Source organism: Somniosus microcephalus, chromosome 4 (genome assembly GCF_052327205.1).
Source record: "Somniosus microcephalus isolate GS21.2 chromosome 4, FLI_Smic_1.0, whole genome shotgun sequence".
Classification (NCBI taxonomy): domain Eukaryota; kingdom Metazoa; phylum Chordata; class Chondrichthyes; order Squaliformes; family Somniosidae; genus Somniosus; species Somniosus microcephalus.
In genome coordinates this window covers 155,992,035-156,017,457 of record NC_140990.1, presented here as the reverse complement: position 1 = coordinate 156,017,457, position 25,423 = coordinate 155,992,035, and the positions used below count along the sequence as shown (strand labels likewise).

General features: G+C 49.6%; 1 protein-coding gene across 2 annotated transcripts; it reads right to left on the bottom strand.

Annotated features, from left to right (window-relative positions):
• Window positions 1-4,068: 4,068 nt before the first annotated feature.
• On the bottom strand, window positions 4,069-23,425 carry LOC147119940 (uncharacterized). Of its 2 annotated transcripts, XR_015078102.1 has the most exons (4): window positions 23,259-23,425; window positions 22,811-22,951; window positions 17,088-17,261; window positions 4,069-5,609 (listed from the first exon to the last, which is right to left on the bottom strand). XR_015078102.1 is itself a non-coding variant. In XM_085985377.1 (3 exons), exon 1 carries the CDS (start codon window positions 19,984-19,986, stop codon window positions 17,848-17,850), a length of 2,139 nt encoding a protein of 712 aa, XP_085841503.1. In that variant the 5' UTR covers window positions 19,987-20,349; the 3' UTR covers window positions 4,069-5,609; window positions 17,088-17,261; window positions 17,569-17,847. The 2 variants fall into 2 exon arrangements, 1 of the variants encoding a protein (XP_085841503.1); XM_085985377.1 differs by lacking the exons at window positions 22,811-22,951; window positions 23,259-23,425 and adding an exon at window positions 17,569-20,349.
• Window positions 23,426-25,423: the final 1,998 nt, after the last annotated feature.

The following is a 25,423-nucleotide window of genomic DNA, read 5'->3' as shown; positions in this document are numbered from 1 at the left end:
CTCCCAGCACCAAACATCACTGTGGGCAGTGATCCACTCCCAGCAACGATGCCTCACTGTGGCCAGTGATCCACTCCCAGCTCCAATACCTCGCTCTGGCCAGTGATGCACTCCCAGCATCAATACTCTCTGGCCAGCAATCCACTCCCAGCACCGATACCTCACTGTGGCCAGTGATCCACTCCCAGCACCAGTACCTCGCTCTGACCAGTGATCCACTCCCACCACCAATACCCCGCTGTGGCCAGTGATCCATTCCAAGCACTGATACTCTCTGGCCAGTGATCCACTCCAAGCACCGATACTCTCTGGCCAGTGATCCACTCCAAGCACCGAGGCCAGTGATCCACTCCCAGCACAACACCTCGCTGTGGCTAGTGATCCACTCCCAGCACTGATACTCTCTGGCCAGTGATCCACTCCCAGCACCGATACCTCACTCTTGCCAGTGATCCACTCCCAGCATCGATACCTCGCGGTGACCAGAATCCACTCTCAGCTCCAAGACCTCGCTCTGGCTAGTGATCCACTCCCAGATCCAATACCTCACGCTGCCCAGTGATCTACTCCAAGCACCAAACCTTGCCATGCCCAGTGATCCACTCCCACCACCAATACCTCGCTGTGGCCAGTGATCCACTCCGAGCACGATACCTCATTGTGGCCAGTGATCCACTACCAGCACCGATACTCTCTCACCAGTGATCCAATACCTGCAGTGATACTATCTGGCCCGTGATCCACTCCAAGCACCAAACATTGCTGTGGCCAGTGATCCACTCCCAGCACGATACCTCACTGTGACAGTCATCCACTGCCAGCACCGATACTTCGCCCTGGCCAGTGATCCACCCCCACCACCAATACCTCGCTCTGGCAAGAAATCCACTCCCAGCTCCAATACCTAGTTGTGGCCAGTGATCAAACCCCCGCATCAATACCTCACTCTGGCCAGTGATCCACTCCCAACTCCAATACCTCACGCTGGCCTGTGTTCCACCCCAAGCACCAAACATCACCATGGCCAGTGATCCACTCCCAGCACCGATGCTCTCTGGCCAGTGATCCACTCCTGACACCGATACCTCGCTGTGGCCAGTGATCCACTCCCAGATCCAATACCGCGCTCTTGCCAGGGATCCACTCGCAGCACCAATACATCACTCTAACCAGTGATCCACTTGTACCACGGATACTTCACTGTGGCCAGTGATACACTCGCAGCACCGATACCTGGCTGTGGCCAGTGATCCACTCCCAGCACCGATGCCTCGCTCTGGCCAGTGATCCGCTCCCAGCACCGATACTTCGCTCTGGTCAGGTAGCCACTCGCAGCTCCAATACCTCGCTCTGGTCAGTGATCCACTCTCAGCACCAATATCTCGCTGTGACCAGTGATCCACTCTCAACACCGATACCCCAGTGTAGCCAGTGATCCACTCCCAGCACCAATACATCACACTGACGAGTGATCCACTCCAAGCACCGATACCTAGCTCTGGCCAGTGATCCACTCTGAGCACCGATACATCGCTGTGGCCAATGATGCACTACCAGCACCGAAACCTCGCTCAGGCCAGTGACCCACTCGAAGCACAATACCTCGCTATGGCAAGTAATCTGGTCCTAGCACCGATACCTCACGGTGGCCAGAATCCACTCTCAGCTCCAATACCTCGCTCTGGCAAGTGATCCACTCCCAGCTCCAATACCTTGCTCTGGTCAGTGATCCACTTTCTCTGGCCAATGACCCACTCCCAGCTCCAATACCTCGGTCTGGCCAGTGACCCACTCCCAGCACCAAAACCTCGCTCTGTGAAGAAATCCACTCCCAGCTCCAATACCTCGTTGTGGCCAGTGATCAAACCCCAGCACTAATAGCTCACTCTGGCCTGTGATCCACTGCCAGCTCCAATACTTCGCTCTGGCCAGTGATCCACTCCAAGCACCAAACATCACCATGGCCAGTGATCCACTCCCAGCACCGATACCTCGCTCTGTCCAGTGATCCACTCACACCAGAAATATCTCGCCATGGCCAGTGATCCACTCCCAGCTCCAATTCCTCTCTCTTGCCAGTGATCCACTCCCAGCACTAATACCTAGTTGTATCCAGTGATCAAACCCCAGCACTAATAGCTCACTCTGGCCTGTGATCCACTCCAAACTCCAATACCTCCCATTGCCCAGTGATCCACTCCAAGCACCAAACATCACCATGGCCAGTAATCCACTCCCAGCACTGATAACTCGCTCTGTCCAGTGATCCACTCCCACCACCAATATCTCACCGTGGCCAGTGATCCACTCCCAGCACCGATACTCTCTGGCCAGAGCTCCACTCCAAGGACCAAACATCGCAGTGGCCAGTGATCCACTCCCAGTATGATACATCGCTGTGGCCAGTGATCCACTCCCAGCACCGATACTCTCTGGCTAGTGATCCACTCCCAGCACCGATACCTCACTGTGGCCAGTGATCCACTCCCAGCACCGATACCTAGCTCTGGCCAGTGATCCACTCCCAGCACCAATACCTCGCTGTGGCCAATGATCCACTCCCAGCACCAATACCTCGCTCTGGCCAATGATCCACTCTCAGCACCAATACCTTGCTCTGGCAATTTGCACTCAAAGCTCCAATAACTTGCTCTGGCCAGTGATCCACTACCAGCACCATAGCACACTGTGGCTAGTGATCCACTCCCAGCTCCAATACCTCGCTCTGGTCAGTGATCCACTCACAGCCTCAATACCTTGCTCTGGCCAGTGATCCACTCCCAGCTCCAATGCCTCGCTCTGGCCAGTGTTCCACTCTCAGCACCAATACCTCGCTGTGGCCTGTGATCCACTCTCAACACCAATACCTCGCTCTGGCCAGTGATCCAATCCCAGCACCAATTCATCACTTTGGCCAGTGATCCACTCCCAGCTCTAATAACTCGCTCTGGCCAGTGATCCACTCCCAGCACCAATACCTCGCTCTGGCAAGAAATCCACTCCCAGCTCCAATACCTAGTTGTGGCCAGTGATCAAACCCCCGCATCAATACCTCACTCTGGCCAGTGATCCACTCCCAACTCCAATACCTCACGCTGGCCTGTGTTCCACCCCAAGCACCAATCATCACCGTGGCCAGTGATCCACTCCCAGCACTGATACTCTCTGGCCAGTGATCCACTCCCGACACCGATACCTCGCTGTGGCCAGTGATCCACTCCCAGCTCAAATATCTTGCTCTGGCCAGTGATCCACTCCCAGCACCAATACCTCGCTCTGGCTAGTGATCAACTCCCAGCACCCATACATCGCTCTGGCCAATGATTCATTCCCAGCACCAATACCTCGCTCTGGCCAGTGACCCACTCCCAGCACCGATACCTCGCTCTGGCCAGTAATCCACTCCCAGCACCAATGCTTTGCTTTGGCCAGTGATCCACTCCAAGCTCTAACACCTCGCTCTGGCCAGTGACCCCCTCCAAGCTCCAATAGCTCATTCTGGCCAGTGATCCACTGCCAGCACCGATTCCTCGCTATTGCCAGTGATCCACTCCTAGCACCGATACCTCACTGTGCCAGCGATCCACTCCCAGCTCCAATACCTTGCTCTGGCCAGTGATCCACTCCCAGCAATGATAGCTCACTGTGGCCCGTGATCCATTCCCAGCTCCAATAACTCGCCCTGGCCAGTGATCCACTCCCAGCACTGACACCTCGCTGTGGCCCGTGATCCACGCTCAGCTACAATAACTTGCCCTGGCCAGTGATCCACTCCCAGCACTGACACCTCGCTGTGGCCCGTGATCCACTCCCAGCTCCAATAACTCACCCTGGCCAGTGATCCACTTCCAGCTCCAATACCTTGCTCTGGCCAGTGATCCACTCCCAGCACCAATACCTCACTCCGGCTAGTGATCCACTCCCAGCATCCATACATCGCTCTGGCCAATGATTCACTCCCAGCATCGATACCTCGCTGTGGCCAGAGATCCACTCGCAGCACTCTCTCTCTCTCTGGCCAGTGAAAGATTAGGATCACAGGCTCACACACAGATTACCCAACAGGGCTTTAGAAGTTGTAAGGCTTTTATTAAAGAGCTACAGTTTTAAAGCATAATCAGATATTGCATATGGTTTAAGCCGAGTATAATAGACATACAACCCGTGACAGTAGGAGTGATCTACGACTCCCGAATCGGAATGCTATGACCGGACAGACGAGGAGGCAGGACGGTGGTCTCGGATTAGGCGGATTCCTGCAGTCTGCTGCAGTGGTCACTTCCGTTGGGTCATCTCTCAAGCTGTTGGAGGTGTGAGGCCATCAGCCACCTCAGAGGCTAAACTTGACCAAGGTGTTAGGCCGTAGCCATCTCGGGGAAGCCTTCGCCCCTGACTGCCTGATTTCCTCTCTTGGTCGTCTATATTTATAGTTATTTCAGTGGGCTGGTAATCACCTGGTGTCAATCATTTGATCCCCATCCTATTGTCCAATTGTGAAGCGGGAAGGCATCCCTCGCCGTCCCTTTCTGCATGACTGACAAGGCCTCCCTCTTATCTTTCAGAGGAATGTTTTGTCAAGTTTCTTCAAGGGCATTTTATGGCTTCATGGCTCCTTGTTATCTAGCAGGTGTTATCCTCCCTGTTTCCTTGCATTTTACGATTCCCTTATCACTTCTATTTGTCTTTTGATGCTTGATATTCGACCTTGCTGGCATTTCTGCTATCTGTTCCCCGCTGCATGTTGTCAGTCTCTGTTCTAAGAATTAAAACCCATCTTTGAATCTAACAGCTATTTCTTACAATTCCCTTCTTTGAGAAGGAAATATCCTTATTGACGTCTCACAATCGGCACTTGACTAACCTAGCTAGCTCTTACTGCTCTCTCAACTTGGGTGTTAGTTAGTAGGGAGTCTTGAAGATTTCTCCCTTCCTTACAGTCCATTCCTTTTGAGGAGAAGGAGCAGCCTCTGACCCCTTACTCAAATTCAATTCACTGTTCCGGTGTACAATTCTGCCCCGCCTGGGATATCCTCTGTTTCTTCTTTCTTTCCTGATGTTACCCCACCTGGGGTCTCCTCTACATTGCTTCGGATCTTCTCTTTCAGTGTGCTCAATTAATTTGTTAGTGCTGGTTAGTCATGGGCATGAGTACCCAATTGGTTATGTATCAAAGTCTTACTACACAAGTTACATATATCAAATACACTATCATTATAAGCTGAAGAACTACCAGAGCATGTGAAATAATATGAACATAAGGGTGTGCTGATGTATTAAGCCCAATATCCCACCAGTGTGAGTTGTCCCCTATGCTGTCAATTTCAATATCTATTCTCGAGTTGTCTTGCTCCAAAACATAAAAATGCTTTAGGGAGGAGTTCAGTCACATCATGAGCTCACTGAAACCCACAAACAACAGGGGAATGTCGTATCCGAGTATCCGAATTGTGCCACATAATTGTGTAGCTCATACTTAAAAGCGTGTTGGTTGATGGGGCAGGTCCTGTTAGACCCGTAAAGCATGGTAATTGCAGTAGTAGTGACACAGGAGGTACCACCAAAATCACCTCATACTGGATTCGTACTGGTTTTTCCCCACGCTCTGTTACCTACAAAACACAATTATTACAGTCACAGTTAAATTCAGTCTTACAATCATTTCAAGTGACATTACAGTTTCACATCTAATCAACAAATCGTGGACTTAAAAGATTCTCCAGATCTTTCTTTTGCTCGTACCCATCTTGTGGATAATTCTTACTAAACATGATTTCTCCTTAGCCCTCAATTGTCCCAATCCAGATTCCATGTAACTCTCCACTTCAACTTCAATTTCAATCCCTCTAACAGGTACCAGAGTGTTTAACTCTATTCTGATTGTTTCATTAATTAGATAGTTTCTCGATGGAGTATGTGTCAATGCTTTAAAGGTTGTCTCGCTCTCCTGAGCCACATTAACCATTTCATGTCTTGCTGTTGTCAAGTAACTGAGCATGTCTGAGACCCGTTCTTCAGTGCAAATTCACCATACATTCCTGGATGGTAATTACTTCATACGTAACAAATCACATTTGCACACTCACACCGGTATCTCAATATCATGCCACCCATGCTATCCGATACAAGCCTTTCTCGGGCTTTCAGGTATCTTATCGAAAGATTGTAGTCGTCTGGAGATCTTTGCTCATCTTCCTCTGCATGGTCCCGATGTCTTGGGTAGTGGCCAGACTATCAAATTCAGTTTTCTTAAAAGTTCATTAAAGGCAGGGACACAAATGTCTCCAAGAGAAAGCTATCAATTTACTATTCTTAACTACACTTTCCTGACTTTCACTAGAAAGTTCTGAAAATTCCCATTCAGTAGTGTAATTCTCCTGTTTCAATCTTACACCCCCAATCACTTCCCTTTAATTACCATTCATATCTCATTCATGAGTCCTGGAGAAACTTTACTGTCCAGTACAATATTTAAGATAGAAAACATAGATCAAACGTTCTCACTTGATCCAAGTTATTAACACTTTTTTATTTATCATTATTTTAGAGAATCTTTTATTTTCCCAAAAGTAACCAAATATATAGTGCCTGAGTCCATTTTGTCATTTCAAAATTATCCCAAAATCCAAACAGCAGTATTATTGAACTGACAATGTTCAATTTCATTTTTATCAATTTATCCTCCATTTCCAATTTCAGAAACATGTAATTATCAGGCTAGGTGGCTTACACAGGCCTAGAAATTCAGTCGCGCCACTTCTGGGGCGCTAAAGTCGGGCGGGCGCTAAAGTTAGCGCCCGCCGGAAAGTGTAGGCCACTTCGCCGAAATTCAGTAGATTTGGCCAAGGAGTTTGGGCGAGCGCTGAAACTGGCATTGCACTCCTATCTTTAGGCTCTAAGCCGGCGGTGCGGACTGATAACGCCGAGGCCGGGCGCAGCGCAGGTGCGGTCATGTTTTGATTGACAGCAGACACCCTGACGCCGGCCAGCTCTTAAAGGGGGAAGGGTCGACTTTGTCTGCTGCCACGCCCTGGATAGTGGAGCCCTGCAGCTAGGCCTGAACACTGCTGGTGGACCCAAATAGCGCCTGAAGCCATGCAGAAGGCCCGTGAACGAGCGCAGCGCTTCTCAGAGCATGCTTTGAGGGTGCTGCTTAAGGCTTTTGAAAAGAGAAGAGAGATCTTGTGCCCGGACAGTGGCAAGAAGGCTCCCAGGAGGCAGTACAGGAGAGCCTGGAGGGAAATCGCCCACAGGGTGTCATCCACCAGCGATGTCCCCAGGAGTGCGGACCGATGCCGCAAGAAGTACAACGACCTCACTCGGATGGTCAGGGTGAGTACCCTTTCCAGTGTCCTCCTCATCCTTGCATGTGCACCTCACATTATGGGCAAAGGGACCTCAAAGGCCTAATGGCCATCCCTCCTCCCGCAGCTATGGCACTGGCATGATCATCAATAGCACTTTCTGCACTTTACACACTGGCCAAGCTATTCGACCATGGGAGGCAGTGCACACAACAACAGGGCACCACACTGGCCATGCTATTCAACCATGGGAGGCAGTGCACACAACAACAGGGCACCACACTGGCCATGCTAATCGACCATGGGAGGCAGTGCAGACAACAACAGGGCAACACACTGTACTTAGAGGCCGTCCTTTCTCTTGCAGGCCAAGCTGGCCAAGAATATGAAGAGCCGGAATGTCACCGGGGGAGGCCGTGGCCAGTTCCAGGAGCTCAGTGACCTGGAGGAGCGCGTGGCTCGACTCATGCGTGGCCGGGTGGTTGGCCCCATTGCTATTGGAGATGCCGACCCTGTGCTGGGCCCCAATGGTAAGGACATGACCGTTTGGACCTCTCTCGTTCCCCTTGCGCTTCAGATCTACATCCTTTGCCACTGTCTGACCAATGCGCATAATGCCACCACTCATGCCTCCCTCGCTGATGCCCTGTCCTCACTCTAAAGCTACTCTTGTGCCTTCCTGCTTTCAGCTGGTGAGGAGGAGGTCCATGAAGCTGAGAGTGCCAGTCCCTCAGAAGAGGAGGACGACGAGTACCAAGAGGAAGGCGGCACATCGGGGGAACCCTCATCCGCGCCAGGGGATGGCAATGGAGGGGACACGTCTTGCCTGGAGGAGAGCCAGGTGGAAGTGTTGCAGGGGGGTGCAGCTCCTGGGCCCAGTGGCGTCCAGGCACGCGGGAAGGGTCGGCCAGCTCGGCGGCCTTCTCCCCAGATGGAGAGTCCGCCCTCCAGTCCGGAGACGGTCCTCGCCCAGGAGGTACGCCTCCTTGATGAAATGTCCGCGGCCTCCGAGCGGCGCCACAACGAGTTCATGGGGGTTGTGGGACAGTTGCCTCAGGCCATTGAGTCCCTGGCTCATAGTGTGGCCGCTTTCGGGGACTCACAGGCCAGGGGTGTCGAGCAACTCGCGGCAGCACAGGCCAGGGGTGTCGACCAACTCGCGGCAGCACAGGACGCGAGTCGCGAGTTCATGAGTGGTGCCATGCAGACACTGGCTGATCTGATGCGGGCACAGAACAGGGCAGTTCGGGCACTCACTTCTGCCACACTCGCTGTGTCACGGAAGCATCGACAGGGCACCCGCCGCCCTGCTGCAGCACAGCGGTCTGCCCTCCACCAGATTGCTGCGCTTGCTGCAGTGCCAGCCCAGCCGAGTGCCAATGTCTCTGGTGACCAGCTTGCCCCCATTGCTGCAGCCGCCACTGCCACTCCCCCAGCCAAGGTGCGACGAGCTGCTGCAGAGACTGATGCTGCCCAGCCACAGCTGCAGCAGTCAGCAGCCGGACCCTCCAGGGCCGGACCTCGTCTAGGCCGACCCCCAAGGGCATCTGCCATTACGCATTGCGGCCCTCAGGAGCCTTTCCCCAGCCTTCCAACACCCACAGGGTCCAGGTTGAGGCGGAGCAACAGGTCGGGCAGGGGCCGGAGAAGCCTGCACAAGGACTCACCCTCTCGGCACACCAAGTAGAGGGTGTCGGCAACTGTTTTTTTTATATGGGGGTGTTTGTGTTCTGGAGGGGGGGGGCTTATTTTGGAAAGGCCGAAGATGAAGGCCAATTGGATTGACAAGTTTTGTTATTCCTCCCCAGGTTGTGGGAGTGAGATATGTTTTTCACTGTTTTTTGGGGGTCTTGTCTGTTTTTCTGTTTCATGTGGGAAGGGCCCTGAGTTTGTTAAATAAAGCTTTTTATTTATTCAGCTTGTCCAGGTGTCATGTTTCAAGTGGTTGTTGCGTTAACCGGCTGAGGGCTTGCGGAGCGGCTGCATTCAGGTGCGTTCATTGCCACAAGCCATTCCCTGACAGGGGGCCTAGAAGTGTCGTTCAATAAGCCGCCGGCGGACGGCCCTTGGACCTTGTGGCTCCCTCCTGGGCTGGTACTCCTCCTCCTCCTCCTCCTCATGGTCCTCCTGCTCGTCCTCCTGAGGTGGTGGCCCAACGTGAGGTGGCAGTGCCTGAGTCCTGCGGATAGCCAGGTTGTGCAGCATGCAGCAAACGACGATGAACTGGGAGACTCTATCCGGCGAATACTGTAGAGATCCGCCGGATCAATCCAGGCAGCGGAACCGTTGCTTCAGGACGCCAATCGTTTGCTCTATGATGTTCCTTGTGGCTTGATGGCTTTCGTTGTATGCCTCCTCCGCAGGGGTCCTGGGCGCGCGGAGCGGGGTCATGAGCCATGTGCACAAAGGGTAGCCCTTGTCCCCGATAAGCCATCCCCTTGGTGGAGGCTGTGCCTCGAACATGTCAGCCACAGTAGTCTGGTGCAGGATAAATGCATCATGGCTGCTTCCTGGAAAGCGGGCATTGACAGCTAGGATGCACTGCCTGTGGTCACACACCAGCTGTACATTGAGGGAATGGTAGCCCTTCCGGTTGCGGTAGTCCTCGGCATTGTCGATAGGTGCCCGCATAGCCACATGCGTGCAGTCAATGGCGCCCTGCACCATGGGGAAGTCAGCGATCCTGGCAAATCCGACTGCACGCTGCTCCTGCCTCTCTAGGGTCATGGGGAAGGAGATGAATTGGTGTCTCCTTGCGAAAAGGGCATCGGTGACCTGCCGGATGCAGCGATGGACGGCGAACTGGGAGATGTTCGCTATGTCCCCAGCAGCGGCTTGGAAGGAGCCGCTTGCATAAAAGTTCAGAGCCACCGTGACCTTCACTTCCACCGACAGAGACGTCCTGCACATCAGCTGTGGACGCAGGTCTCTGTGAAGCAGCTGGCAGATCTCTGCAACCACCTCCCTTCTGAAGCGCAGCCTCTTAACACAATGCGCGGCAGTCATGGTGAGATAGGACACCTGCTGCCGGTATTCCCTGAGTGGGTAAGGCCTACGTTGCCGACGCCTGATGGCCCCTCTGCGTCTAGGCATGGCTGCCCCTCTCACACAGCGTCTGCGAGCCCTTCGCACATAATGCTGGAACTGAGGGTTGGAACCCCATGCAGCCCCCATAATAAACTTGCAAACAGTGAATTCACAAAGAGTCAAATTTCCAAGCTCTGGCCAGAAGCTAAAAATACCTCTCCTATGTTGTCCCAAATCAGTAAGGTCTGTTCCTTGGTCTCTGTCCAGAAATCCAAAGCACTAAAGTCATTGCAGCAAAATGGCTGGCCTTTATAGTTCAGTGTAAGTGCCCTTTAATTAGCGCTCCCCGAGGCCCGCAGGGCCTCTGCTGCGTTCCACTTCACAGTTCTTAACAGCGCCACACCCACATTGGGCGGGCGCCACTGAATTTCCGGTTTGGGGCGCACAAACAGCGTTGCACGACGAAATGACGTCATAAGCTGCGCGCGCAGCTGAGCGGGCGCAAACACTTTGCGCCGGCGCTAAATGTCAACTGAAGTTGGGCGTTGGCGCAGACTGGCCTGCACCCGGGCGCAAACTGCCTAGCGCTGGAAATCTACCCCTCTTATGGCGTTAACGGCTGGCGAACGCAACTGAATTTCTAGGCCACAGTGTTTTAACATTAGAGACAGAAGTGCTGCAATTAGTTTACAAGGTAACTTCCATATAACAAAAGAAAGAAGATAATCCATTGTGACTCTGCTTAGAGCCCAAGGAGTTAATATATCAAATCATAATTTTCCTTGTCACTATGGGGAAATATTAACTTAACATTAAGAAACTTAAATTTAATAATGTCTAATATCTTTAAATTTCATTCAGTAATACTGAAGTTGTTGCTTGGTGAACTTAAACAGCTGTCAGTGGAAAGGGTTAACTCCTTTGCAAGTTTTTAAGAAGGTGGAGCGAAACATTATCAGGCACACGCAATTGCATCACTTCACGTAAATTTAAAAAAACTTTCCTGATCGAAAAGGCAGTTGTGTTTTCACACTTTAACTAAACATGAACAGAACAGGTAAAACAAAACAAAATAGCACATTCTTGCAGAAAACAGTAAATTACGTCATATTTCTTATTGTCCTTTCTTCAGATATCTTTCCAAAATACTGTAAAAACATTGGCCTAGAAATTCAGTATAGCCGCGTTTGGGGCGCTAGTCCTGGCGATGTGCAAAGATTAGCGCCAGGCACAATTTAGCGCCACCTAGCGCGATATTGGGTTGCAGCGCCCCTAAAGGTGATTGAGGCGCTAAATCAGGCACTGCACGCTACTCCTAAGGCGCTAACCCGGTGGCGCAACCCAATTTCGTGGTGGCGGGGCGCAGCGAGCGTGCTGTCAATAATCACTTTCCCTGAGACACACTGGCGCCGGCCAGCTCTTAAAGGGGCAGGTCAATTGGCATCACCAGATACACTCACTGCCTTGTAGGCCTTCAAAGCGGTGGGAGCCTACCTGTGGCGCACCAGCCTAGCAAGATATGGAAAGGGTGAGGCAGAGGGCGGAATGCCTCACTGATAGGGCATTGGATGCTTTGGTTGGCGCAGTGGAATCAAGGCCAAGGAAGATGGTCGGAATGTGATTTATGTTTTGGACAGTCTCCCGGGTGTGAGAGGCAGTTATGTGTCAGTGTATTCGTTTTGCTTTCTGTTGCCATAGCTTTCTCATGTTTGAAGGAACCACATTTTGTGTAATGAAACACTTTCTTCATTTACAATGGCCATGCCTGCTATTTACATGCATCTTGCCCTTCACAGGCTTGGGGGTGTCAGACCAGTTCCATTCCTGTTCTTGGAATGGCAGCAAGCATTCCGTGAGAGGGGCCTAGAAGCTACTTCTGATCAGCCTCTGACGCGCAGCCTGAGAAGAGCCACTCGCGTAGAAGTTCAGGCCAGCAGGCATCTTCTCAGCCACCGACAGAGATGTCCTGCACCTTATCTGAGGCTGCAGATCTGGCTGAAGCAGCTGGCACAGCTCAGTCACCACCTCCTTTCTAAATCGCAGCCTTCTGATACACTGCTCCTCCGGCATGTTCATGTAGGAAAACTGCTGTTGGAAAACCCTGCCAGCGTAAGGTCTGCTGTGGCGACGTCTGTTGGCCCTCCTCCGTCTGGCCATGCCCGCCCCCTCTCCCAGCGTCTCAGTGCCCTTTCCAGATGATTCAGCAGCAGGACGTTCCCCTCCAATGCAGCCCCCATAATAAGTGCCCACAGGAAGGTTCCCCATTGTCAAGGCTCACCAACAGCAAGGTGATGGTCAGAAGGCTGAAGATCGTCTGTCTGCACTGGCTCAGTGGTCAAATGGCTCTCAGTGTGCAGCTCAGCAACTCTTTGTAGCTCTCGAGGAAGTTGTGCTCCAAAAATGGCTGCCGCTTTTAAACCACACCAGTCCCCTTTAAATAACGCTCCTCCAGCCCGAGAGTGACTTGGTAAGGTCCAGGTAAGCTGTCACTATTAGCGCCAGGCGCTACGGTGGGGGGTGCCACTGAATTTCCAGTCCGGGGCGCCTAAAAGGCGTTGCACACTCAAATGACGTCATAATCAGCCTGCGCCCATGAGTGGGTGCCAAGATTTAGCGCCGGCACTAAATGCATGCTCAATATGGGGCGAGGCGCTAGGCGCCTTGCGCCCACCCGGAAATTGGCTAGCGCCCCACTTCTCGGCCTCTTTAGGCGTTAATCGGTGGCGCTAACAACTGAATTTCTCCCCCATTGAATATAACTGGAGAAAAATTAGTTTTTCACATTTAAACAAATCAAATCAAACTGCTTTATAAGATTTCACCATAGCAATCGCGACTCCAAGGTTAAATCTTAGACTGAAATGTAACCTTTTGTTAAACAAACTTTTTGTTGCTCTTCTCAGTTCTTACACACCAGCTTAACTTAAATTAGTTCAAAGGTTTTTTTCCGATTCTTGGGGCACAATCTTATTTGCACATTCTTAAAACTTCCAAAATCCAAGACAAGACAAAAGATTTACACGCTTTTAACACAGAGTAGTGGGTGGAGCTAAAACACACATAACAGAATCTTTCTTTTAAAGACAGACTTTTCAGACAAAAGAAATACTGTAACTTCTTAAACATTCATAGTCAGGAATTTAACAGCCATTTTCATACAAACTGAAATTCTAGTATTTTTTTAAGGTTCCTTTCACTCAGTTGTATTTTATTTGTCTCGGCACAGACGTTAATAACTTCCATGTCGGTAAAACTTTAAATTTATCTTTTTTTCCCCTTTTTAAATCGGTGTGTCAGCAGCTTTTCCTGGCTTTCCAAATCCCTGTTTTGCCCTTCCTTTGCTGAGTTTTCAGATTGGTTAGCCTGCAAATTAGATCTTTTTCCTTCTCTATCTCCCCCCTCTCTCTCCTGCACTTTATGCTTTACCTCCTTCAGGCTATCTATCAACTGTTCCCGGTGATATGCCAATGCCATTGTATTTCTGGTTTTACCTTTCAACAAGCTCTTTACCGCTCCCTTCTTTCAGAGAGAAAAACACTATACACAGTCTAAGCAAGGATCACGTACATTCGACCAGAGCGCTCCCTTCTTTCAGAGAGGAAAAAAACACTATACACAGTCTAAGCAACGATCACGTGCGTTCAACCGGTCCCTCCGGTCATCCCAACTGGAACCTTACAACTCCTAACTCTGTGATCCCACTTCTGACACCACTGTAAGATTAGGCTCACACACAGATTACCCAACAGGGCTTTAGAAGTTGTATGGCTTTTATTAAAGAGCTACAGTTTTAAAGCATAATCAGATATAACATATGGTTTAAGCCGAGTATAATAGACATACAACCCGTGACAGTAGGAGTGATCTACGACTCCCGAATCGGAATGCTATGACCGGACAGACGAGGAGGCAGGACGGTGGTCTCGGATTGGGTGGATTCCTGCAGTCTGCTGCAGTGGTCACTTCCGTTGGGTCATCTCTCAAGCTGTTGGAGGTATGAGGCCGTCTGCCACCTCAGAGGCTAAACTTGACCAAGGCGTTAGGCCGTAGCCATCTCGGGGAAGCCTTCGCCCCTGACTGCCTGGTTTCCTCTCTTGGTCGTCTATATTTATAGTTATTTCGGTGGGCTGGTAATCACCTGGTGTCAATCATTTGATCCCCATCCTATTGTCCAATTGTGAAGCGGGAAGGCAACCCTCGCCGTCCCTTTCTGCAGGACTGACAAGGCCTCCCTCTTATCTTTCTGAGGAATGTTTTGTCAAGTTTCTTCAAGGGCATTTTATGGCTTCATGGCTCCTTGTTATCTAGCAGGTGTTATCCTCCCTGTTTCCTTGCATTTTACAATTCCCTTATCACTTCTATTTGTCTTTTGATGCTTGATATGCGACCTTGCTGGCATTTATGCTATCTTTTTCCGCTTGCCTGTTGTCAGTCTCTGTTCTAAGAATTAAAACCCATCTATGAATCTAACAGCTATTTCTTACACCAGTGATCCACTCCCAGCACCAATACCTCGGTCTGGCCAGTGATCCACTCCCAGCACCAATACCTCGGTCTGGCCAATGTTCCACTCGAATCTCCAATACCTCGCTCTGGCCAGTGATCCACAACCAGCACCATACCTCGCTGTGGCTAGTGATCCACTCCCAGCTCCAATACCTCGCTCTGGCCAGTGATCCACTCCCAGCTCCAATACCTTGCTCTGGCCAGTGATCCACTCACAGCTCCAATAACTCGCTCTGGCCAGTGACCCACTCTCAGCACCAATACCTCGCTGTGGCCTGTGATCCACTCTCAGCACCGATATCTCGCTCTGGCCAGTGATCCACTCCCAGCACCAATACCTCGCTGTGGCCAGTGATCCACTCCCAGCTCCAATACCTCGCTGTGGCCAGCGATCCATTCCCAGCACCGATACCTCGCTGTGGGCAGTGATCCACTCACAGCACCGATACCTCGCTGTGGCCAGCGATCCACTCCCAGCTCCAATACCTCGCTCTGGCCAGTGATCAAATCCCAGCACCAATACCTAGCTCTGGCCAGTGACCCACTCCCAGCACCACACCTCGCTCTGACAAGTATCCACTCCCAGCACCAATTCCTCGCTTTGGCCAGTGATCCACTCCCAGCTCTAATAACTCGCTCTGGCCAGTGATCCACACCCAGCACCAATACCTCGATGTGGCCAGCGATCCACTCTCAGCACCAATAACTCGCTCTGGCCAATGATCCACTCCCAGCACCGATACCTAGCTCTTGCCAATGATGCACTCCCAGCACAATAGCTCGCTGTGGCCAGTGATCCGCTCCCAGATCCAATACCTCGCTCGGACTAGTGATCCACTCCAAGTACAATAGCTCACTGTGGCCAGTGAACCGCTCCCAGCACCGATACATCGTGGTGGCGAGAATCCACTCCCAACACAAAACATTGCTGTGGCCAGTGATCCACTCCCAGCACCGATACCTCGCTATGACCAGTGATCCACTCCCAGCTCCAATACCTCGCTCTGGCCAGTGACCCACTCCCAGCACCAATACCTCGCTCTGGGAAGTGATCCACTCCCAGCACCGATACCTCACTCTGGCCAGTGATCCACTCCCACACCAATATATCGCTGTGGCCAGTGATCCACTCCCAGCACCAATAGCTCACTCTCGCCAGTGATCCACTCCAAAAACCAATACATCTCTCTGGCCAGTGATCCTCTCCCAGCAGCAATACCTCGCTCTGACCAGTGATCCACTCCCACCACCAATACCTCGCTCTGGCCAGTGATCCACTCCCACACCAATACCTCGCTCTGACCAGTGGTCCACTCCCAGCACCGATACCTCACTCTGGCCAGTGATCCACTCCCAGCACCGATACCTTACACTGGTCAGTGATCCACTCCCAGCACCAATACCTCGCTCTGGCCAGTGATCCACTCCCACACCAATACCACGCTCTGGCCAGTGATCCACTCCCAGCACCAATACCTCGCTCTGACTAGTGGTCCACTCCCAGCACCGATACCTTACACTGGCCAGTGATCCACTCCCAGCACCAATACCTCGCTCTAGCCAGTGATCCATTCCCATATCAATACCTCGCTCTGGCCTCTGATCCACTCCCACACCAATACCTCGCTCCATCAATGGTCCACTCCCACACCTATACCTTGCTCTGGCCAGTGATCTACTTCCAGCTCCAATACCTCGCTCTGACCAGTGATCCATTCCCAGCACCGATCCCTCCCTCAGTGCAGTGATGCACTCTGAGCATCGATCCCTCCCTCAGGGCAGTGATCTACTCCCAGCACCTATCCCCCCCTCAGAGCAGTGATCCACTCCCAGCACTGATACCTCGCTCGTGTCATGACCAGTTCATTGAACAATGGTCACAAGCTTTTGTCAGTGGTTCAGTGATCCACTGATACTTCAAAGTGATTCATAATTACTATCAGGTGCAAATGAATTGTTGGATACTTTTTTTTGTTCTTTGATTTGGAATTGGTGTTTATATTTGTAGTGAAGTGAGATGTGAAATGTTAGTGCCTTTGGCACGGGCCGACAATTATTGCCCATCCCTAGTTCATAGAATCATTGAAAAATACAGCACAGAAAGAGGCCATTGGGCCTATCGAATCTGTGCCGGCTCTTTCGAAGAGCAATCCAGTTAGTCCCACTCCCCCACTCTTTTAGCTTGTAATGTCTCTCATCATCCTTTCTACCAAAATGTATCTCCTCAAACTTTTCTGATTGAATTTCACCTACCATGTCATGTCATGTCATTCCACCAGCCTGTCTCTATCCTCTTGAAGTCTATCACTATCCTCCTCACTGTTTGTTCTGTCCTCCTCACGGCTATGATTCGACAGACAGCTAAACCCTCATCACCAAACAGGAGGCGTTGTTACTTTTAATCCAGTTTAATGACACAGGGTGAAACTGCAAAGAAAGCAAGAAATTACAACATCAAATAAGGCCGATTGATATTACAATCACGATCTGAATACACAAAATGAACCTAGGATAGTAGAACGAAACGTTACCACTATAACTCGACGGTTCCATTACAATTTGAGGTAAATCTGATACAACAATCAAAGGTCTAACACATGAACGCCAGGAGAAAGACTAATAGCCAGCCACATGGAAACTCCACAAAGTGCAATATTTTAACTCATCTGGCCACAAATATCAAGAAATGGTGACATAGATCAAACATAAAGACATCTGATAAAAGGCTACTTACAGACAATGCCAGTCAAAGGGGGAAACTGGGAAGGATGGCGTTAGATACTGTATACATCGCCAGCCATGATTTCTGGCTCCCTCGTGGTTGTGTTTTACTTTCACTTTCTCATCATGTCACATGACATAAATCAACAGTAAGGAGGTAAGTAGTAAAACACTAGGGGGAGACAAAACACAATACTAAAAGTCTCATGGGGACATAACACTCCCCGTCTGGTATCTCTAAGATGTCACATAATAAAGCAAATACAACTTATCAGGGAGCAACCATCTGGTCTTACTTGGAGAGAAGAAGCACGATCTCTGTGATTGGCCTGTAGAAGAGCTTTGTCCCATCACCGATTGGGATCTTGACCTCTACCTTCCGAACTCTACCATCTTTGCTGGGGAAAACCTTTGAGATGATCCCCATCGGCCATTCACTTCTTTTGTTCTGACTGTCCTTCATTAAAACTATGTTCCCCGTCTGGACGTTGGACTTTGATGACTGCCATTTGCTGCGTGCTTGGAGAGTTGACAGGTACTCGCGTCGCCAATGGCTCCAGAAGGCGTTGGCCAGACTCTGTACCTGCTTCCACTGATGTCTGTAGAGGTCCTTGCTGCTGAACTCTCCTGGAGGTGTAGGAATGGCTTCTCCTTTCTGAGTGAGGAGGGTGGCCGGTGTCAGGATGAGTGGGAACTCTGCATCTGATGACAGAGGGACGAGTGGTCTTGCATTGATGATGGCTACCACTTCAGCCATGAATGTGGTGAGGACTTCATGAGTGAGTCTGGAAAATCCATGTTCCAGAAGCATTGCATCCAATATGCGGCGTGTGATGCCGATCATTCGTTCCCATGAACCTCCCATATGTGAGGAATGTGGCGGATTGAAGATCCAGGTGCAACCTTGGTCTGCGAGGTATCTCTTAACTGTGTTGTCATCGTTAGAAGAAGGAATATCGAGCTCCTTGCAGGCTCCGATGAAGTTGGTACCACAGTCAGATCGAAGCTGCTTGGCCGGTCCACGTATGGAGAAGAATGACACTTCTGTGACTTTCTGCTGGGGACAACACAGGAATTCAGGTCCTATAAGCCATGTGGTATCCCTTAAGCGAACTGCAGTGACAGATCTGGTGGCGTGATCGGCTGGATTCAGGTGAGTAGGCACGTAGTGCCATTGTTCAGGTTGTGTTGACCTTCTGCTGCGTTGGACTCTGTTATTGACGTACACATAAAACCTTCTAGTCTGGTTGCATATGTAGCCCAGCACCACCTTACTGTCTGTGTAGAACTGGATAGAGTCAGGCTTGAGATCAATCTCGGAGGTGATCAGTTCTGCCATCTCTACAGCCAGAACGGCAGCACAGAGCTCCAGTCGTGGAATGCTGTGTTCGGGACGTGGTGTTAACCTTGCCTTGCCGAGGATGAAGCCTGCTTCACACTCTCCATTGGGGTTTGTGACCTTGAGGTAGGCAACTGCAGCTATGGCATTGTTTGAAGCATCAGAAAAGACACATATTTCTTCGTGTTGAGCTTCAGAGGGAGAGATGAGAGTACAGGGTCTTGGAATTTGAAGCTTTCTGAGGTCTTGGAGAGAGTTTCTCCAAGTGTGCCAAGATCCCTCCTTTTCTCGAGGTAGTGGTGAATCCCAATCGTTTGTGTCTGCCGTGAGGTCTCTAAGCAGAGCTTTTCCTTGGATGATGACTGGTGCCACAAACCCAAGGGGGTCGAACAGGCCATTCACTGTAGAAAGGACACCACGATGAGTGAAGGGCTTTTCACTGTCTTCAACTTGGAAGGTAAAGGTATCCGTATTCAGGTCCCAACTGAGCCCAAGGCTGCGCTGTAGAGGAGGTAAGTCAACTCCAAGGTCCAGGTCCTTTAGGTCATTGGCGTGGTCTTCTGAGGCAAAGGCTTTCTGCATGAATGAAATGAAGTGGTCCTTTGTATCCGGCTTTCTTTCCAGCGTGCGGCGGAGAGAGATGAGTCGATTGAGTGCCTGTCCTCGGTTGTTAGGAAGCCGTCGTCTTGGAGTTCTGAACGGTAGAGGAGCGACCCAGCTATTGCTACTGTCCATGAAGACCTCTTCATCCATGTTCTTTATAAAGAGTTTGTCCTCAATGGAAGGAGCTAACTTGTCATCGTCACTCGTCCCTTTGAAGACTGCCTGGCCAAGACAATCCTCTTGCTTTCCGTGTTCTGGTTGCTCAGTAGGATCATCAGAGAGAGAGCTTGGAACCTGTATGCCGTATCTTTCTTTCACTTGAAAGCTGTTGGGGCACGGATCAAAGAGTGAGGGGCGACCATTCTCCAGCACATTTGTATGGAATGTGTTCACTTTGGCAGGTCTGTGGGCGTTTCCCAGACAAACATCACCGATGATGACCCACCCTAGGTCAAGTCCAAAGATGTGCGGGTTAGGTTGATTGGCCATGATAAAAAATTGGCCCTTAGTGTTAGGGGGGATTAAATACGTGGGGTTACAGGGTTACGGGGATAGGGCTTGTGTGGGATGGCTGTCGGTGTAGGGACCGGGTGCTAGGGTTTGGATGATCAGCCATGATCTCGTTGAATGGCGGAGCAGGCTCGAAGGGCTGAATGGCCTACTCCTGCTCCTATCTTCTATGTTTCTATGTTTCTATGTAAGTCTCTGAGCATAAGGTGAGTCGTGTGGACCATTTATCTGTTCACGTACCTTGTGGATTCTCAATATGTCTCTGCCTAGTAGAAGCAGGATGGGAGCTTGAGGGTTCAACGGTGGAATCTGGTAAGCCACTGGTTTGAGATGAGAATGATGAAGCGCTGCTTCAGGTGCAGGGATCTCTGACCTGTTATCAGGCACCTGGTTACACTCTATTAGTGTGGGCAGAGGCAGGCTCGCCTTTCCATCAAGGGTCTCCACTACGAAACCACTGGCCCTCCTTCCTGATGTCTCCACTAGGCCGGCACAAGTTTTCAGTGAATATGGGGAGCTGTTTCCTTCTATGTTAAAGTGGTCAAAGAACTGAGACTTGGCGAGTGATCTGTTACTCTGATCATCCAGCATGGCGTATATCTTTATGGCTTTCTCTTGCTGTCCTTCAGGGTAGACCGTCACAAGACAGATTTTGGAACAGGATTTGCTGCTGATGTGTGCTCCGCAGACCTTGGTGCAATGTGAGGCTACTTCCGGTGTCAGAATGTCTTCCTCTTCCTCCCCGCCGTGCTCTGCTGCGGCGGTAGAGGCCGTTGAGACCCAGGGGGCTGGACCTGGGTGGAGTGCTGTGTTGTGGCCTTCGCTATTGCATTCTGCACATTTGACGGCCGTGATACAGTCCCATGTCAGGTGAGTTGAAGAGGAACAGCATTTATAACAGATGCCACGTTCCTTTAAGAACGATTTGCGATCTTCCAAAGTCCGTTCTCTGAAGCTCCGACACCTCCTGAGCGGGTGCGGCTTGTTGTGAATAGGGCATTGCTTGACGGGGTCGTCCATTTTCCCATCTGCGTCGTCGCTGGAGGAGGTGGTGGACAGTGACATTTCAGTTTTATGAACTGACACTGGAGTTCTCTGGTTGTAGCTTGTAGCAGACTGTGCTGTCTTCGGTGGCCCAGGGCTTTGAGTGGAGAAGAAGAAGCTTGGGTCGTTTCTTATTTTAGCCTGCTGGCAGATAAACTTGGCAGAAAAGGAGAAAGGTGGGAAGGGAACGTTGTGATCTTCCTTATACTTTGATCCCTGAGTTATCCATCTTTCCTGCAAGTTGAATGGTAACTTTTCAACAATGGGATTTATCCCACGTGCCGTGTCAAGGTGCAGAAGACCTGGCAGACATCCCTCAGTTTTGGCTGAGTCAATTTCCATTAGGACGTCACCTAACTCTGAGCTTCAGGCGGTCTCGATTGAGGATCTTGGGAAAGTTCTCCAGCTTCTTAAACAGTGCATTCTCAACCACCTCCGGGGAGCCATAGCTCTCGTCCAGACGATCCCATATCCTCTTCAACCCCCTTTCCGGGAGGTTAATGTGCACAGCTCGAATTCTCTTGGCCTGCTCAGAGGATTCCTTACCCAGCCATTTAGCGAGTAGGTCGATTCCTTCGCTTGCTGACAGGTCTAACCCTCTTATGGTGTTCCGAAAAGTAGACCTCCATGCTCTGTAGTCTTCAGGTTGGTCGTTGAACTGTAGCAACCCGGTGGTGACGAGTTCACGACGTGCGAAGAACCTCACGAAATCTGACATGCCTTGGGCCTGTTTGTAGTGAGGTAGAGCAGCTGGACTGCGATAGGTCTGCAGATATTGTGAACGATAATGATGGGTTAGCCTTTGGTCTTCTGGTTGAAACTTGTGTTCATCCTCTTCCACAGTGTTTTTGTTGAGCTCACAGCGGCACTGAGATGCATGGCCTGGCTCCTCCTGTTTGTGTATTAACTCTGGAACAGGCTCTATGTTGGGCATTGAAGAGTTAACAGTTTGTGACCTGGAGTGGCTTTGTATGTATTCTGTGGTGCATTGCACTGGATCTTGGTGAGGGAGATGAAGGTTAAGGTTGCTGCCTGTTGCTTCACCTTCAACAGCTGCTTCAAGGACTTCTGCCTCCGCTAGAGCTGCTGCTGCCTCTTTTTCCATATCCAATACGGCTAATCACAGAATCACAGAATCACAGAAACCCCACAGCGCAGATAGAGGCCATTTCGGCCCATCGAGCCTGCACCGACACATATCCCACCCGATCCCCGTAACCCCTACACCAACACATATCCCACCCTATCCCCGTAACCCCACGTATTTAATCCCCCTAACACTAACACTAAGGGTCAATTTATCATAGCCAATCATCCTAACCCGCACATCTTTGGACTGTGGGAGGAAACCGGAGCACCCGGAGGAAACCCACGCAAACACGGGGAGAATGTGCAAACTCCACACAGACAGTCACCCGAGGCCGGATTCGAACCCGGGTCCCTGGCGCTGTGAGGCAACAGTGCTAACCACTATGCCACCGTGCTGCTAATGTTTCTTCAATACGTGCCTTTTCCATTTTTATGTCCATTTCTCTTTGAGCAAAGGATATCTTTGCTTTGGCTGCTTCGGTCTTGGCTCTGGCCATCGCTGCGCCAGTAACAGACCTACTTGAATGCCTGGAGGAGCCAGAACAGTGAGATCTGGTCTCCTCTGCTTGTTTCGATGGTGACTGTTCCTCCATTTTAGCTTTTATGACTCGTGTCTGGAATGTGTGGCTTCGGAGATGCATTGAATCGTGTTGGTGTTGAGTATCTGTACCTTTAGTAGATTCGCCCATGGGAAAGGTGTCTTTTCACTGTTCTGTCCTCCTCACGGCTATGATTCGACAGACAGCTAAACCCTCATCACCAAACAGGAGGCGTTGTTACTTTTAATCCAGTTTAATGACACAGGGTGAAACTGCAAAGAAAGCAAGAAATTACAACATCAAATAAGGCCGATTGATATTACAATCATGATCTGAATACACAAAATAAACCTAGGATAGTAGAACGAAACGTTACCACTATAACTCGACGGTTCTATTACAATTTGAGGTAAATCTGATACAACAATCAAAGGTCTAACACATGAATGCCAGGAGAAAGACTAATAGCCAGCCACATGGAAACTCCACAAAGTGCAATATTTTAACTCATCTGGCCACAAATATCAAGAAATGGTGACATAGATCAAACATAAAGACATCTGATAAAAGGCTACTTACAGACAATGCCAGTCAAAGGGGGAAACTGGGAAGGATGGCATTAGATACTGTATACATCGCCAGCCATGATTTCTGGCTCCCTCGTGGTTGTGTTTTACTTTCACTTTCTCATCATGTCACATGACATAAATCAACAATAAGGAGGTAAGTAGTAAAACCACTAGGGGGAGACAAAACACAATACTAAAAGTCTCATGGGGACATAACACTGTTCACTATACTTCCAAGTTTCATGTCATCTGCAAATTTCAAAATTGTGCCCTGTACCCACCAAGTCCAAATCATTATATCAAAAACCACAATGTATAATGATAAAGGTAAAGTAGTAAAAGGGGTAAAAGCAGGAATAAATTGTCAGAAAACATATTTGAAAGTTCTTTATCTGAATGCACGCAGCATTCGTAACAAAATTGACAAGTTGACGGTGCAAATAACTACACATGGGTATGATCTGGTGGCCATTACGGAAACATGGCTGCAAGATAATCATGAATGGGAACTAAACATACAAGGGTATTTGACAATTAGGAAGGACAAACAGGAAGGAAAGGGAGGTGGGGTTGCTATGTTAATCAAGGATGGAATCACTGCAATAGTCAGAAATGATATTGGGTCAAAGGATCAGGATAGTGAAACAGTTTGGGTGGAGATAAGGAATAATAAGGGGAAAAAGTCACTAGTGGGTGTAGTCTAGAGGCCTCCTAACAGTTGCAACTCTGTTGGTCGGAGTATAAATCAGGAAATAGTTGGGGCTTGTAATAAGGGAACAGCTATAATCATGGGGGATTTTAACTTTCATATTGACTGGACTAATCAAATTGGGCATGGCAGCACTGAGGAAGAGTTCATAGAGTGTATTAGGGATGGGTTCCTTGAGCAGTATGTAACTGAACCAACCAGGGGGCAGGCAATCTTAGATCTGGTCCTGTGTAATGAGACAGGATTAATAAAAAATGTCCTAGTAAAGGATCCCCTTGGAATGAGTGACCATAATATGGTTGAATTCCAAATTCAGTTTGAGGGTGAGAGAGTTGGATATCAAACCAGCGTACTAAGCTTAAATAAAGGAGACTATGAAGGTATGAGAGTAGAATTGACTAAAGTGGACTGGGAAAACAGATTAAAGTGTAAGGCGGTTCAAGAGCAGTGGTCTACATTCAAGGAGATATTTCACATCTTTCAAGATAAATATATTCCACTGAGGAAAAAGGGGAGTAAAAGAAAAGACAGCCACCCGTGGCTTAGTAAAGTAATAAAGGATAGTATTCGACTGAAAACAAGGGCATATAAATCAGCCAAATCTAATGGGAGGATAGAAGATTGGGAAGCATTTAAAAGCCAGCAAACAATAACTAAAAGATTAATTAAGAAAGGGAAGATAGATTATGAAAGTAAACTAGCAAAAAATATAAAAACAGATAGCAAGAGTTTCTACAGCTATATAAAAAGAAAAAGGGTGGCTAAAGTGAACGTTGGTCCCTTAGAGGATGGGACTGGGAAACTAGTGGTGGGGAACATGGAGATGGCAAAGACGCTGAACAAATATTTTGTATCAGTCTTTACAGTAGAGGACACTAAAAATATCCCAACACTGGACAAACAGGGGGCAATGGGGGAGGGAGGAGCTAAACACGATTAAAATCACTAAGGAGATGGTACTCAGTAAAATAATGGGACTTAAGGCGGATAAATCCCCCGGACCTGATGGCCTACATCCTAGGGTCTTGAGAGAAGTGGCGGTAGGGATTGTGGATGCATTGGTGATCATTTTCCAGAACTCCCTGGACTCAGGAAAGGTCCCGGCAGATTGGAAAACTGCTAATGTAACACCCTTATTTAAGAAGGGAAGTAGGCAAAAAGCTGGAAACTATAGACCAGTTAGCCTAAAATCTGTGGTTGGCAAAATGTTGGAGTCCATTATTAAGGAAATAGTAACAATGCATTTGGATAAACATAATTTAATAGGACAGAGTCAGCATGGTTTTACAAAGGGGAAGTCATGTTTGACAAATTTGCTCGAATTCTTTGAGGATGTAACATACAGGGCGGATAAAGGGGAACCAGTGGATGTAGTGTATTTGGACTTCGAAAAGGCATTTGACAAGGTTCCACACAAAAGATTACTGATCAAGATAAAAAATCACAGGATTGGGGGTAATATACTG